Source organism: Talpa europaea (assembly GCF_964194135.1).
Source record: "Talpa europaea genome assembly, chromosome: 13".
NCBI classification, from domain to species: Eukaryota; Metazoa; Chordata; class Mammalia; order Eulipotyphla; family Talpidae; genus Talpa; species Talpa europaea.
Window position 1 is genome coordinate 63,539,249 of NC_140080.1, and position 12,046 is coordinate 63,551,294.

At 40.8% G+C, this 12,046-nt stretch overlaps 1 protein-coding gene across 4 annotated transcripts in view; it reads right to left on the bottom strand.

Annotated features, from left to right (window-relative positions):
* The window catches only part of SS18 (SS18 subunit of BAF chromatin remodeling complex), a gene marked incomplete at both ends in the record, with an annotated part of 62,877 nt that extends 52,319 nt beyond the window's left edge, over positions 1-10,558 (bottom strand). For all 4 annotated transcript variants that reach the window (XM_084252308.1, XM_084252307.1, XM_084252306.1 and 1 more), the window contains 3 exons: positions 1,413-1,497; positions 7,349-7,425; positions 10,490-10,558. In XM_084252308.1, the coding sequence (XP_084108434.1) occupies positions 1,413-1,497; positions 7,349-7,425; positions 10,490-10,558 (231 nt within the window). The remainder of the gene's footprint in view (positions 1-1,412; positions 1,498-7,348; positions 7,426-10,489) is intronic.
* Between the last annotated feature and the right edge of the window lie 1,488 nt (positions 10,559-12,046).

A 12,046-nucleotide genomic window follows, 5' to 3' on the forward strand; every position in this document is an offset into this window, starting at 1 on the left:
GCTGCCTGCAGGCTCTGCAGCCGGTTCGATCCGCGGCTGCTCCCCGGCCACCGGAGGAGGGTCCCACATGGCGCGCAGACCTCTCCTGCCGCCCGCTGCTCCCCTCAGCAGTGTACTTCGGTCCTTCTGCCTGCTCTGTCCCCCCTCTGGCTCTGGTGAATTCTCTCACCCTCCCGCGCTTCTGACTGTACCCAGTGCATGTATAAACTAAACAAACAAACAAATAATAAATAAATAAATAAATAAGACATGCCTCTAGAAAATTTAAAAAAAAAAAAAAACAAACAAAAATTATGGTAACTTTACAGATTACTAGGAACCAACCTGGTAATCTGAAAATCGTTAACAGGATAAAAATTAAGCCTTTACCATGATTTTCCTACAAGGGACTCTCCATTTCAGGATAACCAAGTATTTGATGAAAGGAAGTTTTTTTTATTTTAAAAGAAATACAGCTAGTAAATGCAGCAGGAATAGTAAAAGTAGAAACTCATCATTCTATGATCCCAAAATGAAATAATGGATCTGGTCAACAAGCATTAATAAACGCTACAATCATTAAATGAAAGGTAGATGGAGAACTTTATGATCAATCTTAACATTACTAAAAATGCAACCAAGCATGTTCTTCTTGATATGATACAACAGGCAATACACAGAACCACCAATGAAATATTCTTAACATAAAACTGTAAAAAAGCCTTTCTAATTATCAGTTTATAGGAAGTAAGAGACATGAGATAAAGGAACATGTTAAAGGACCGTAAGGATACCATCAGTCAAATTCAAAATGTGAAAAATTCTACAATATATGTGATCTAGTTTCATCAACAAATAAAATAAAAAAGATAAACTGATAAAGTAAAAGAAACTTAAGACATCAATCAATACAATCCATGGGGACTTTGGATTCTATGGCAAAAAATCATTAAAACTTTCAGGATTTTTTTAGATAACTGCTGAAAAACTGAGAACAGTGTTGTGCATTATAAAATTAGACATTATGGTTAATTTGGTTAGGTGGGATGATGGTCCTTAAGTTCTAGAGATGCCATGATAAAATATTTATTGATGAAATTATATTATATCTGGGATTTGTTATGAAATACTATAAAATTTATTCATAAACTATTTGTGCAACTACAAATTAAAATAAATAAGTAGGTGGGTGGATGGTGTGTGAATGAATGGATGAGTATAATTTTCTTGAGAAGGAATCAATTCTAGGTGAATTCAAATTAAGTGCAAAGGCAAAACAATAAAGTTTTTGCATCATATAGGAAATATCTTCAGGCTCTCAGAGAAAAGCAAAATTTATTAAACAAAACTCAGAAATCACTAAACAAAAATATGTTATCTCATACGTAACTTTATAGAAATTGTCTACTTCACACTATTTTAAAGATACTTACTGCTGGTAAAAGAGACTGCATATTTTGATTAGAATCTGCTATTGTAGCAAGGTAGACCAAGTTTGTATGTAACATCTGCTGATACCTATTAAAATAAAACAAATATCAATATTAAAAAATAATGTTCTTCCTATCTGCTCAAGTACAAGCAGCATACTTAATTATTTCTTGAGTTAAATAAAAGATGTTACCTGAACATCAAGAGCCCTTCAATATTTTCCTAATTCCTCTGAAAAATAATTCCAAATAAACATCTGATAATAATAAACAGAGATCTTGATGTTTACTAGATATACAACAGATTATACACTTATGTATCTCATTTAATCCTCAAACTGACACTATCAGATAAAAGTTCTTATTTTCTCCAGTTCACAGATGAGGAAACTGAGGTTCCGAATAGTTAATAAATTGTACAAGACTAACATACTTACTCCCTTTTCTCTTCCACTTCATGTTACCAAAAATCTATACTCTAAATCAGAATTCTCTGCTAAAATATCAGAATGGAGGTAGGAATCACATATTTTTTTCCTTCAGGCTCCTGCAACAGAAGTCTGCTCTAGGGGTCTTCCCAGTGGCGCAGTGGCACAGTGGGTTGAGTGCAGCACTGTGAAGCTGTCCGCAGCCTCTGAAGCACAGGTTCGATTCCCAGCCAGCCATGGAGAAAGCCACATGGCACGGCAGACCTCTCCTGCCTCGCCCGCTGCTCCCCTCAGCAGTGTCTTCAATCCATCTGCCTGTTCTGCTCCCCACTCTGTCTCTGGTGAATTCTCTCACCCTCCCACGCTTCTGACTGTACCCCATTTCTTGTATAAATAAATCAATCTTTTTTTTAAAAAAAAAAGTCTGCTCTGGTTCTACTGCCCATCTATCAGGACATATTATAGAAGAAAATAAATAGGTGTCTTAAACTGCAAAAAACAAAAACAACCCCCCCCACACACACACACGTTAATGCACAGAAAGAGAAGAAACAATATGACACCAACATCATTAAGGATTGTCTCTAAAAAAAATTAAGTAAATTCTCACTACTGGAGATAAGCAGTTAAACATGTTTACTGTGATCTTACAGTTTTGCTAAGCTTCTTTCTTAATTTTAAAAATTAACTCAGATGAAACTAAATTAATATCAGGGCATCCCTGGTGGCGCAGCGCTTGAGCGCTGGGCTGCGAAGCTGCCCACAGCTTCTGTAGCGCCGGTTCAATCCCCGGCCACCTGCAAGGGTCCCCTCAGCAGTGTACCTCAGTCCTTCTGCCTGTTCTGTTCCCCACTCTGGCTCTGGTGAATTCTCTCACCCTCCCGCGCTTCTGATTGTATCCAGTGCTTGTATAAATAAATAAATAAATATTTTTTTAAAAAAATAAAAAAATAAATTAATATCGGTAGTGATACAATTAGTAGTGTTTGGAAACCCCAAAAATTCAAACTTAAAACCTGTATTAAATTACCAGACTGTTTTATAATATCATTTATTAAGAAATTAACAAAGATAAATTTAAAAATGAAAATAAGTCAAAATGAACTTTATTTAGCTAAAAAAAGTGCTCCAATTCAGATGCCATATAAAGTAATTTTCTAAAACAGACACCATAAAAGGAATCCTAGGAAATGTGTTGCTGCTTTATTTTTTTTTCCTGTTTTAAAAACTAATTTCACCAGTTTTCTTATTAGGAAAAACAAACTTATTTCTTACTGACCCTAAAGCTTTCTCGCTAAAAGTTTACGCTTTTCTGTTTGTTTTTACAGATTTATTGAGATATGAATGATACACAAGAATTTCACATCTTCATGTATACAATTTGATAAGTTTGGAAATATGCAAACACTTCTGATACTATTACCACAAACAAGGTAGTAGACATATGCAACATTTCCCAGTTTCCTTTTGTTTTTGTTGTTCTTTAAAAACAAGTCTATGTTCTTAATGTTCCTCCTCACATATACATCGTGTAACCCAAACATGAGTGGGAGCTTCACATAAACAAAGACCAAGAATTATTGCATTGTACTGAATCATTCATAAAGGTTAATTGTTGAAATTCTTCAACAATTTCAATTCTCCAGTTAGTTGAACTATTTAATTATTCCACAGAGATACTGAATAGAATTTAAGATATAAAGCTCTACAATCTTGTCATTTTTAAAAAAAACAGTAAGTCATATTTAATCAGCACATGTGACCCATTGCAAAAGTCTACTCCTTGAAGCTTTTCTTTTGCTGAGTATTAGTATAGCTGTATTATGTCCAGATGTGAGATGTGTGGACTACCTTATCAAAATAAAAATACCTAACCTTACTAAAAGACTATATGGTTTATTTATGATCCTTTCAAACTGATATGTACAAAATAAACCAGTGTTAAAATACTGTTAAGTCTAATGTCACAGCCTTAAAGTCTCAATTGTAAAATGAGAGCTAAAGTAAATCACTAACTCCTTTGAGTTTCTAAGTATCTATAAATATAGCATCTTTACAGAGCACTTTAAGACAATTTTCCAAACCATCAATTTCATCTTAAGTTTTAATTCTGAAATAATTTCAAACTTAGTTTCAAAAACAGTATAAAGAGCTCACAAATAGGGCCTCCCTGGTGGCGCAGGCGGTTGAGTGCAGCACTGTGAAGCTGTGCAGCCTCTGCAGCTCAGGTTCCATCCCGGCCGGCAGGGTAGATACCCACATGGCACAGCAGACCTCTCCTGTCTCACCTACTGCTCCCCTCAGCAGTGTATTTCAGTCTGCCTGTTCTGCTCCCCACTCTGTCTCCGGTGAATCCTCTCACCCTCCCGCACATCTGGCCTGTACCCCCATTCTTGTATGCATAAATTAAATCTTTAAAAAAAAGAAAGAACTCACAAATACCTTTCTCCCACAGTTACCTTTTTATTGATTCTTTTCACCTGTAAACACACACCAACATACACATGCATGCATGCACACTTTTTTTCAAAACTATTTGAGTCAGTTACAGACATAATATCTTGATACTTCTAATGTGTCAATTTCTCCCCTATACTATAACTACAGTACAACCATCTTAAGCAAAGAACATATTCAATTTTTCCAACTGTCGCAGCAGTCCCCAAACCTTCTAACTCCCTTGAGTAGGTAAAAATTGTAATTTTTAACAATTTTTTCCTAACTTCAGTATTTTCTTCTTGTAAAATTATTTTATAGCATTCATTAAATAAGCTTATTCTAAGATAAGTCAAGGCTCATAGATAAGCATTAGTAAAAAGTAGTATAAATTCTTTTATAGGTTTATATATAGGCCACCCAAAAAGTAAAATGCAGTCTTCTTGGTTCTAGAAGAATTTGCCTTCAGCTGAGACTACAGAAATGATAAAAAGTAGACTCTTTTACAAATACTAGAGACACAGTTTCCTTAGAAACTTATTTTTTCTATTTTTTTCTATATTTTTTCTATATTTTTATGACTTGCTGCAGTAGTTTACTTTTTAATGACTATGCTTATTATTTCTAAAATTGCATATATTAAAGAAATTAAATATATAAGCTAAGGGCAGACACAAAACATTAAACATTTGATGTTTGATGATGCTAATTTCCTAAGGCCATCATATATTTCCAAATATCCATAATAATTAGGCTATTAAATGAGGGAGGTTCACTTCCCCAGATTTACTACCTCAATTGACTTGAATAAGGTAAAATAACCACTATAAATTTATTGCTATTATTACATAGTGAACCAAAAAAAACTCATTTTTAAAAAGAAACCTTTACCTAGAGGCTATAGGGCTGTTTTTAAGATAACAGGCATACAATTTACAAAATAAAAGTTATCTTCCCAACTAGAGATTTAAAGCTGAACTCCTTTCTATTGTGAGAAATATAGATTTTTTGCTTGAAAATTGTTTATTGCACACTCAGAAACAGTTGTACTCACCCTAAATTATGAAAAATAAGGACTGACTAAAGCAAATACATAGGTTGATTTAGAAAATGCTCAACACAATCACCAGAGAGCAATAATACATTCTCACAAATATGCTATCTCAATTTAAAGAGGATCTATGCACAAGTAATTCATGGACATATCAGTTTAAGAGATAAGTGAGTGGGAGTATGTATGTAGATCAGGCTAGATAAAGGAATATATATAAAGATGTTATTTTCAATTTAAAAAATGCCATTTCAGGCAACGTTATCACACTTTACAAAACTTTAATTAAAACAGGACTATAAATGACTAGATGGTTGTCATTTATTGACATTCAGCTTTATTTTCATTTTATTTCTATTACGAGAAATAAGAACATTAATTAAATTTGAGGAGCAATTTTTTCATCGTCAGTCACAAACCAACTCTGACAACTTGAGGAAGAGCATCGACAGAACTGTAAGAACGAAATTAAATCCATCAGAATTAAAATAAATAGCAGAATTAAGGGGGCTCCCTCTTGGTGCAAGAGGTTGAGTCTCAGCACTATGAAGCTATGGCAAGCCACTGCAGCACGATTTCGACCCCTGGCCAGAGACCTGACCCACATGGAGCAGCAGACCTCTACTGTCTCACCCGCAGCTCCCCTCAGCAGTGTATTTCAGTAAATCTGCTTGTTCTACTCCCCACTCTGTCTCTGGTGAGTCCTCTCACCACCACCCCCACCTCCGACGTACACCCCAGCTCTTGTATGCAATCAATAAATAAAATTAATCTTTTAAAAAAAGAAATAGCAGAGGATTCTACCTAAATCAATGTATTCCAATGTATGTGAAAAAATGAGGTCCATTCCAATATGCAGCGAAAGAGGGAAATGATAATACACATATACAATATGTGAGAAAAAGAATAAAATACTAGACTTTTTGCTGACTCCAGCTGGAAAAGTTGGTTCCAGATCTGGACATGACTATCATAAGGCACAGTGTAAACTGACACATCACAGATATTCCAGCCAAACATGTCTAACAAGAATGAACTCAACATTATTATTCAGATATATTATTTCAAACTAATAAGCTTGGGGGCCTACCCTGGTGGCGCAGCAGTTGAGCGCTGGGCTGCGAAGCTGCCCGCAGCCTCTGCAGCGCTGGTTCAATCCCCGGCTGCCAGCAAGGGTCCCACTCACCCTCCCGCACTTCTGACTGTACCCAGTGCTTGTATAAACAAATAAATAAATCTTTAAAAATTAATAATAGTAATAAGCTTGGTTCCTATGCATGACTATCATTCTCTATTTACCAGGTATAAGCTGTGCTTTCTGAGCTGCTTATGTATGCAATTAAATATCCTAAACACATGAAGATCCTACTTTTCCACAAAACAGACTATACATAAATGTGAAGTCACTGTTAATGCAGGACAATAACTGATACTTAACTCCATCCCAAAGAACAAATTTTCTTTTGAAAAAACCAAGAATGGCACACAATATAGCACACTTACACATTCACAAAATGGCATTATTCATAATTTATAAAAAAGTGGAAAACATCACTGAAGGATTAAAAAGTGGTATAGCCAAACAATGGAAGACTATTTGGCAAGAATAAGTACTGATACATGCCTCCTCATAGATGTATCTTAAAAATACAATGCTAAGTCAAAGAAGTCAGTCAAAAAAAAGGCCACATATTGTATGAATCCATTTATATAAATGTCCACAACATACAAATCTACACAGAAAGCAATTCCATTGTCGAGGAGGTAAGGGATTAGGAGGTAAGAAGAGGAAGTGACTGCTTAAAAGAGGTGTTTTTAAGGTTTGACAAAAATATTCTAAAGTTGAAGAGATGGAAATACAACTGTATAAACTATATAAAAACCATTAAATTATACATTTTAAAACAGGTTAATTGTATGGTATGTGAATTATATCTCAATAAAGCTGTTATTTAAAGAAGTGAAAAATACACTAACACAGAAAATCACACGAATAATAAAAAAAATTTTCATATCAATCTTACTGAGAACACTCTGAGGTCTTTCCTTTATTCTGATAGTCCATTATACATTGAATAAGATGGTTATTTTCATCCAACATCTGAAATAAAATAAGAAAATATTATCACAAATATAGTACATTAAGTTAAAAAAATTTAATCCTTCAGATTTCTAGAAATCTTTATACGGTAACTGAATCCACTCAGGTCCTTTTTAGACATACAATATCTCGCCACAGAAAATCTTATTTTACAACTTTGGGATAATATCATATTTACTCAATAATTCAATTTTTTAACACTTATATTCCAAAGTCTCTCCTTTGAATTACCTAAAGTCCAAAAGGGAAACTTTGGAGTTCGTTTTGAATGTGACCATTTAGTTACCTCTGCTATCTGTCATAGAAGATTTGGGCTGTTGAAACGCAAAGTAGAGTCCCAGCTGGCTTTACATCATTTTACTGATGCAGTAGTAAAGAAAATTCTGTGCTTATCCACAATGAAGTAAACACAAGAAAACTTCAGCCCAGGTGGCTTGATGAGATAATTGTCTAGTTCCCAAGTTTTATCAGTATAGTTTGCTGACTGTCCAAATATGGAATGATTGAACACAATAATTTCTGCACATGTGTATTTACTGTAGACTCTATGAGCTTACCTTATAATTAAGTTACTCAGAAAGTTTAAAAGCAAAAAGCCTATCAGTTGAACACTCTCTCATAACAATGCAAAGCAACAATGGCTTTAAGGGTCAAATAATACATCTAAGCAAAGTGTCACTGAGGAAAGAGTATTGATGTAGCAATTAAAAGTCCAGTTAGTTTTAGTGCCAGGTTTGCTTGCTACCTTATGTCTACCACTTAAGATTTTAGGGGCTCAGATTTATCTGTAACATCAAGGCACAGGAGCAGACAGATGTTCCTCCTTAACATCCAGCATCCTTCCTGCATTCAATGAAAATATGCAGCAGTTCACCCTTATCTGTTTTAATTCAATTGGAAAATATTGCCTATAATTAGATATTTTGAGAGGTACCACCTATGCGTAATTGTCATTACAGTATATCATTATAGCTGTTCTATACGATGTTACTAGTTTTAAACTCTTACTATGCCTAATTTAGAAATTAAACTTTACCATAAGTTTATATGCATAGGAAAAAACAGTATATACAGGGTTCAGTACTATATATACAAGGTTCAGGGGCACCCACTGGGGATCTTGGAATTATCCCCACCCTTAAGGGGGGGAACCCTGTAATGCCATAATCATGCTATCTCAATAATATGGTTACTGTAACTTGTAATTAAAAATGAAGGGCCATTTAAGATTGTGGATTTTTGCATATGAACATAATTTTCACTTGTTGTAGAAAAATAACATGTCCTTCCTAATAAGCAATTACTTCCTAAATAGAATAACTGGATGTCAAAAGATAAATCCTTAAAAATGCATTAATCTTCAATTTAAGGATTTCATAACATATCATCTCTGTAAATTTCTCAATCCAACAAACTTCCCTGTAAGAATCTGTCAACTCTCTAACATCAAATTCTCACAGTGCAGAATGAAGTACTTAAATTGGGATCTACTTTTCTTCTGACCTTAGAATTAAAAATAACCGATCAGCCATCTCCTGAATTAATCACGCAGGATAAATAATTTAAGCTCAAAGGGGAAAAAAACTCTGAATTTTTCAACAGTCCAAAAATAAAAATAAAAACTGAACCCCTCCGTAAACACATTTTGCATTTATATACTTGGAAGTCATTTGCAGTCTTAGCCCAATGGACCATTTGAAAGCACTGCATTTCTGGCCCAGCCAAGTCAGTTCCTTCCTAAAACAAAGCAACAGTTGGGCAAATGTCAAAAGCCACACTACAAAGAATATGACAGTAAACAGAAACCGATTAACATAATCTATTGGGCATAAGAATAGTGTCCTGAGAGGTACTGATAGTTGACTTTTGTTCAATGTTCAACCTCCCCCAGTGCATGAAGTAAAACAAAAACATTCAAGCCTCACTGCTAAATATAGCGAGAACTTTCCATAGTCTAGCGGACTGAAATTCAGAATGCTGCCCTGCTCGTAGGCAACAGAAGTAGTGGACAACGAAACACTTGTGTGTGGGGCCTCCCTCGTGGCACAAGGGGTTAAGACACAACCTACAAAGCTCTCCACAGACATTGCAGCCAGGGAGACACCCACGTGGCGCAGCAGACCTCTCCCGGCTCGCCCGCTGCTTCCCTCAGCGTGTATTTCAATCTTCCTGTTCTGTTCCCCTCTCTGTCTCTGGTGAATCTTCTCACCTCCGACACCTCTGGCCTGTACCCCAGTTCTTGCATGCATAAATAAATAAATCTTTAAAAAAGAAAAACGTGCGTGTGCCCAAATGGCAGTAACAGCCGCAACAGCAGCAGCTCCAAAAGAGACGCAGCTCCCTGTATTGACCACTTCTGCAACTGATCACGACTATCAGGCTGTCTCCACCACCAGACGGTAAACGCCACGAAGGCAGGGACCTGAGCTCATCACTGCAGCCTCCGCGCCTAGACTTCTTATCATCTGCTACAGATGGAAGAAGATAAAAATGAACATGTACTGGACACGGAGATGACCAAAGTAACCAAGTCCACGGGCCTCTCCCTCTCCGCGTCCCCCAAGTTCCCCCGAGCGCTTCCTAACTCCGGCAGAGTTTGCAGCGCGGCGCAGGACGCCGAGCAGCGCCCCAACTTCCCCTCGGCCCCCCGACCCGAGATCGAATCCGCCCGCAGCCGCCGCCGCGCGCTGGGCGGGGCGACGCCAAAGTAAGTCCAGAGCGACGCGCGGGGCGGCCGGGGGCTGCCGCGACCAGCCCTTCCCCGCGCGGCCGCCGCCGCCCGCGCACGCGCCCCGCCGCCCGCGGCCGCCCCATCCCTGGAGAAATGGGGCGGCGGTTACGTGGGCGCTGCTGCCTGCGGGGAAGAACCCAAAGGCGGGAAGGGCGCCGGGGCGCACCCGAGCGCCTCTTCCGCCGCCCACTCGGGACCCACGGGGCTCGGGCGCCGCACAACAGCCTCCCGGCAGGCCCGCCTCCGCCCCCGGCCCCGAGTCCCGGGCCGGCCCGGCCCCCGGCCCCCCCGAGGGCGGGATAAGTCTGGCACCGCCGCCCCCCGGCGTTTCACCTTCTGAATCGCGGCGGGAGTGATCTCCCCCTTGCCTCGCTGCCTCGGGGCCGCGAACGCCACAGACATGTTGCCGCCGTCACCACTACGGGCAAGTCCCGAGCGCTCCTGGTGATCGGCGGAGGGGGGTTGGGGGGAGACGCCGGCCTCTCGGGCCGAACCACCTCGGGAATGCGGGGAGGGGGGCGCTGCGGCGCCGGGCAGACAGCCGCTCGCCGCGCCTGAGGAGCAGCGCCGACCCGCGCCGGCCTGTGCCTGCGCGCTGCTCGGGAACCGCCGGCCTGGAAGGATTTCCCGGCTCTTGATCGGCCTCTCGCTCTCTCGCCCCCTTCCCTCCCGCGCGCCCCCGTCTGTTGGAGCTAATGGTAGGGCCGCGCCCCCGGCCTCCCTCCGCTTCAGCGATTCAGGAAATGGTCCCGCCGCCGCGGGAGCGGGAGAGGCTGGGACGGCCCCTGTCACAGGAAATGCGAGCGGCCCCGCCGGCCCGCCCCTCGCGCGGCCGCCAACCGCCTCCCTCCCCGGCGCGCCGCGGCGGCCCTGCGCCGGGTTTCTGCGCTCCGCCGGGGGCCGTGGGCAGTTTTCCCAACTTTATCCTCGCCCGGCCTGGGAAGAAGTGCCCGCCGGAGTTGTCGGGGACACCGGAGGTGGAGGGGGGGATTCGAACCCAGAGTTCGCGCAAAGCCGAGAAGCATCTGCCCAGAGGAGGCAGAGGTGGCAGGACTCGGTGAACGCGGATTCGCTGGTTCAAAAGGATCGGCTACGCCCCAAAAGCGCACCTCAGAGCTCAGCCGCACGCACACCGAGTTGTGCCCAACATGTGGAAAGTGAGCCTGACCCTCAATGGACAATGAAGGCTGCTGTGTCCACCCCTCGGGCAGTGGCCCGACTTGGCTAGGGCGGCCAGAGGAGACGAGTTCGCCACCTGGGACAAGCTCGTGGCCGAAATGTGGGTTCATTTCCACTGTCTTGGGTTTTTGGAATTACTTTGTGAAATAGAGCCCCCTCACGCTTCCTTCCCAGTTATATGCTTAGTGACTGGTAAATTAGGCCCTAACTGCCAAGCTTCAAAACAGTGTGAGGAGGGGGACAGGCTTTCGAATTATGTAAGGAATATGGGCAAATGGGGTAATGTGCTATCGTGGGTGTTTTCTTCTGTTAGTTTAGACTTCCACGTAACACATAAGGGGAAAAATTTTATGTACGATACCACCCAACATTAATGAGGCTCAAAATCAACCCCTCAGAGTACATATATAATAAACCAGAAAAATAAGATGCAGGTTTTAATTTTTTGTTGTTGCACGTAAATGCCCTTCAAAAAAAAGTCAGAATTTTTTTTTTTTTTAAGATTATGCATACAGGGCCTCCTCGGTGCCGCAGCGGTTGAGCGCTGGGTTGTGAAGCTGCCCGCGGCCTCTGCGGCGGCAGTTCGATCCCCGGCTGCTCCCCGGCCACCGGAAGAGGGTCCCACATGGCGCGCAGACCTCTCCTGCCGCCCGCTGCTCCCCTCAGCAGTGTACTTCGGTCCTTCTGCCTGCTCTGCTCCCTGCTCTGGCG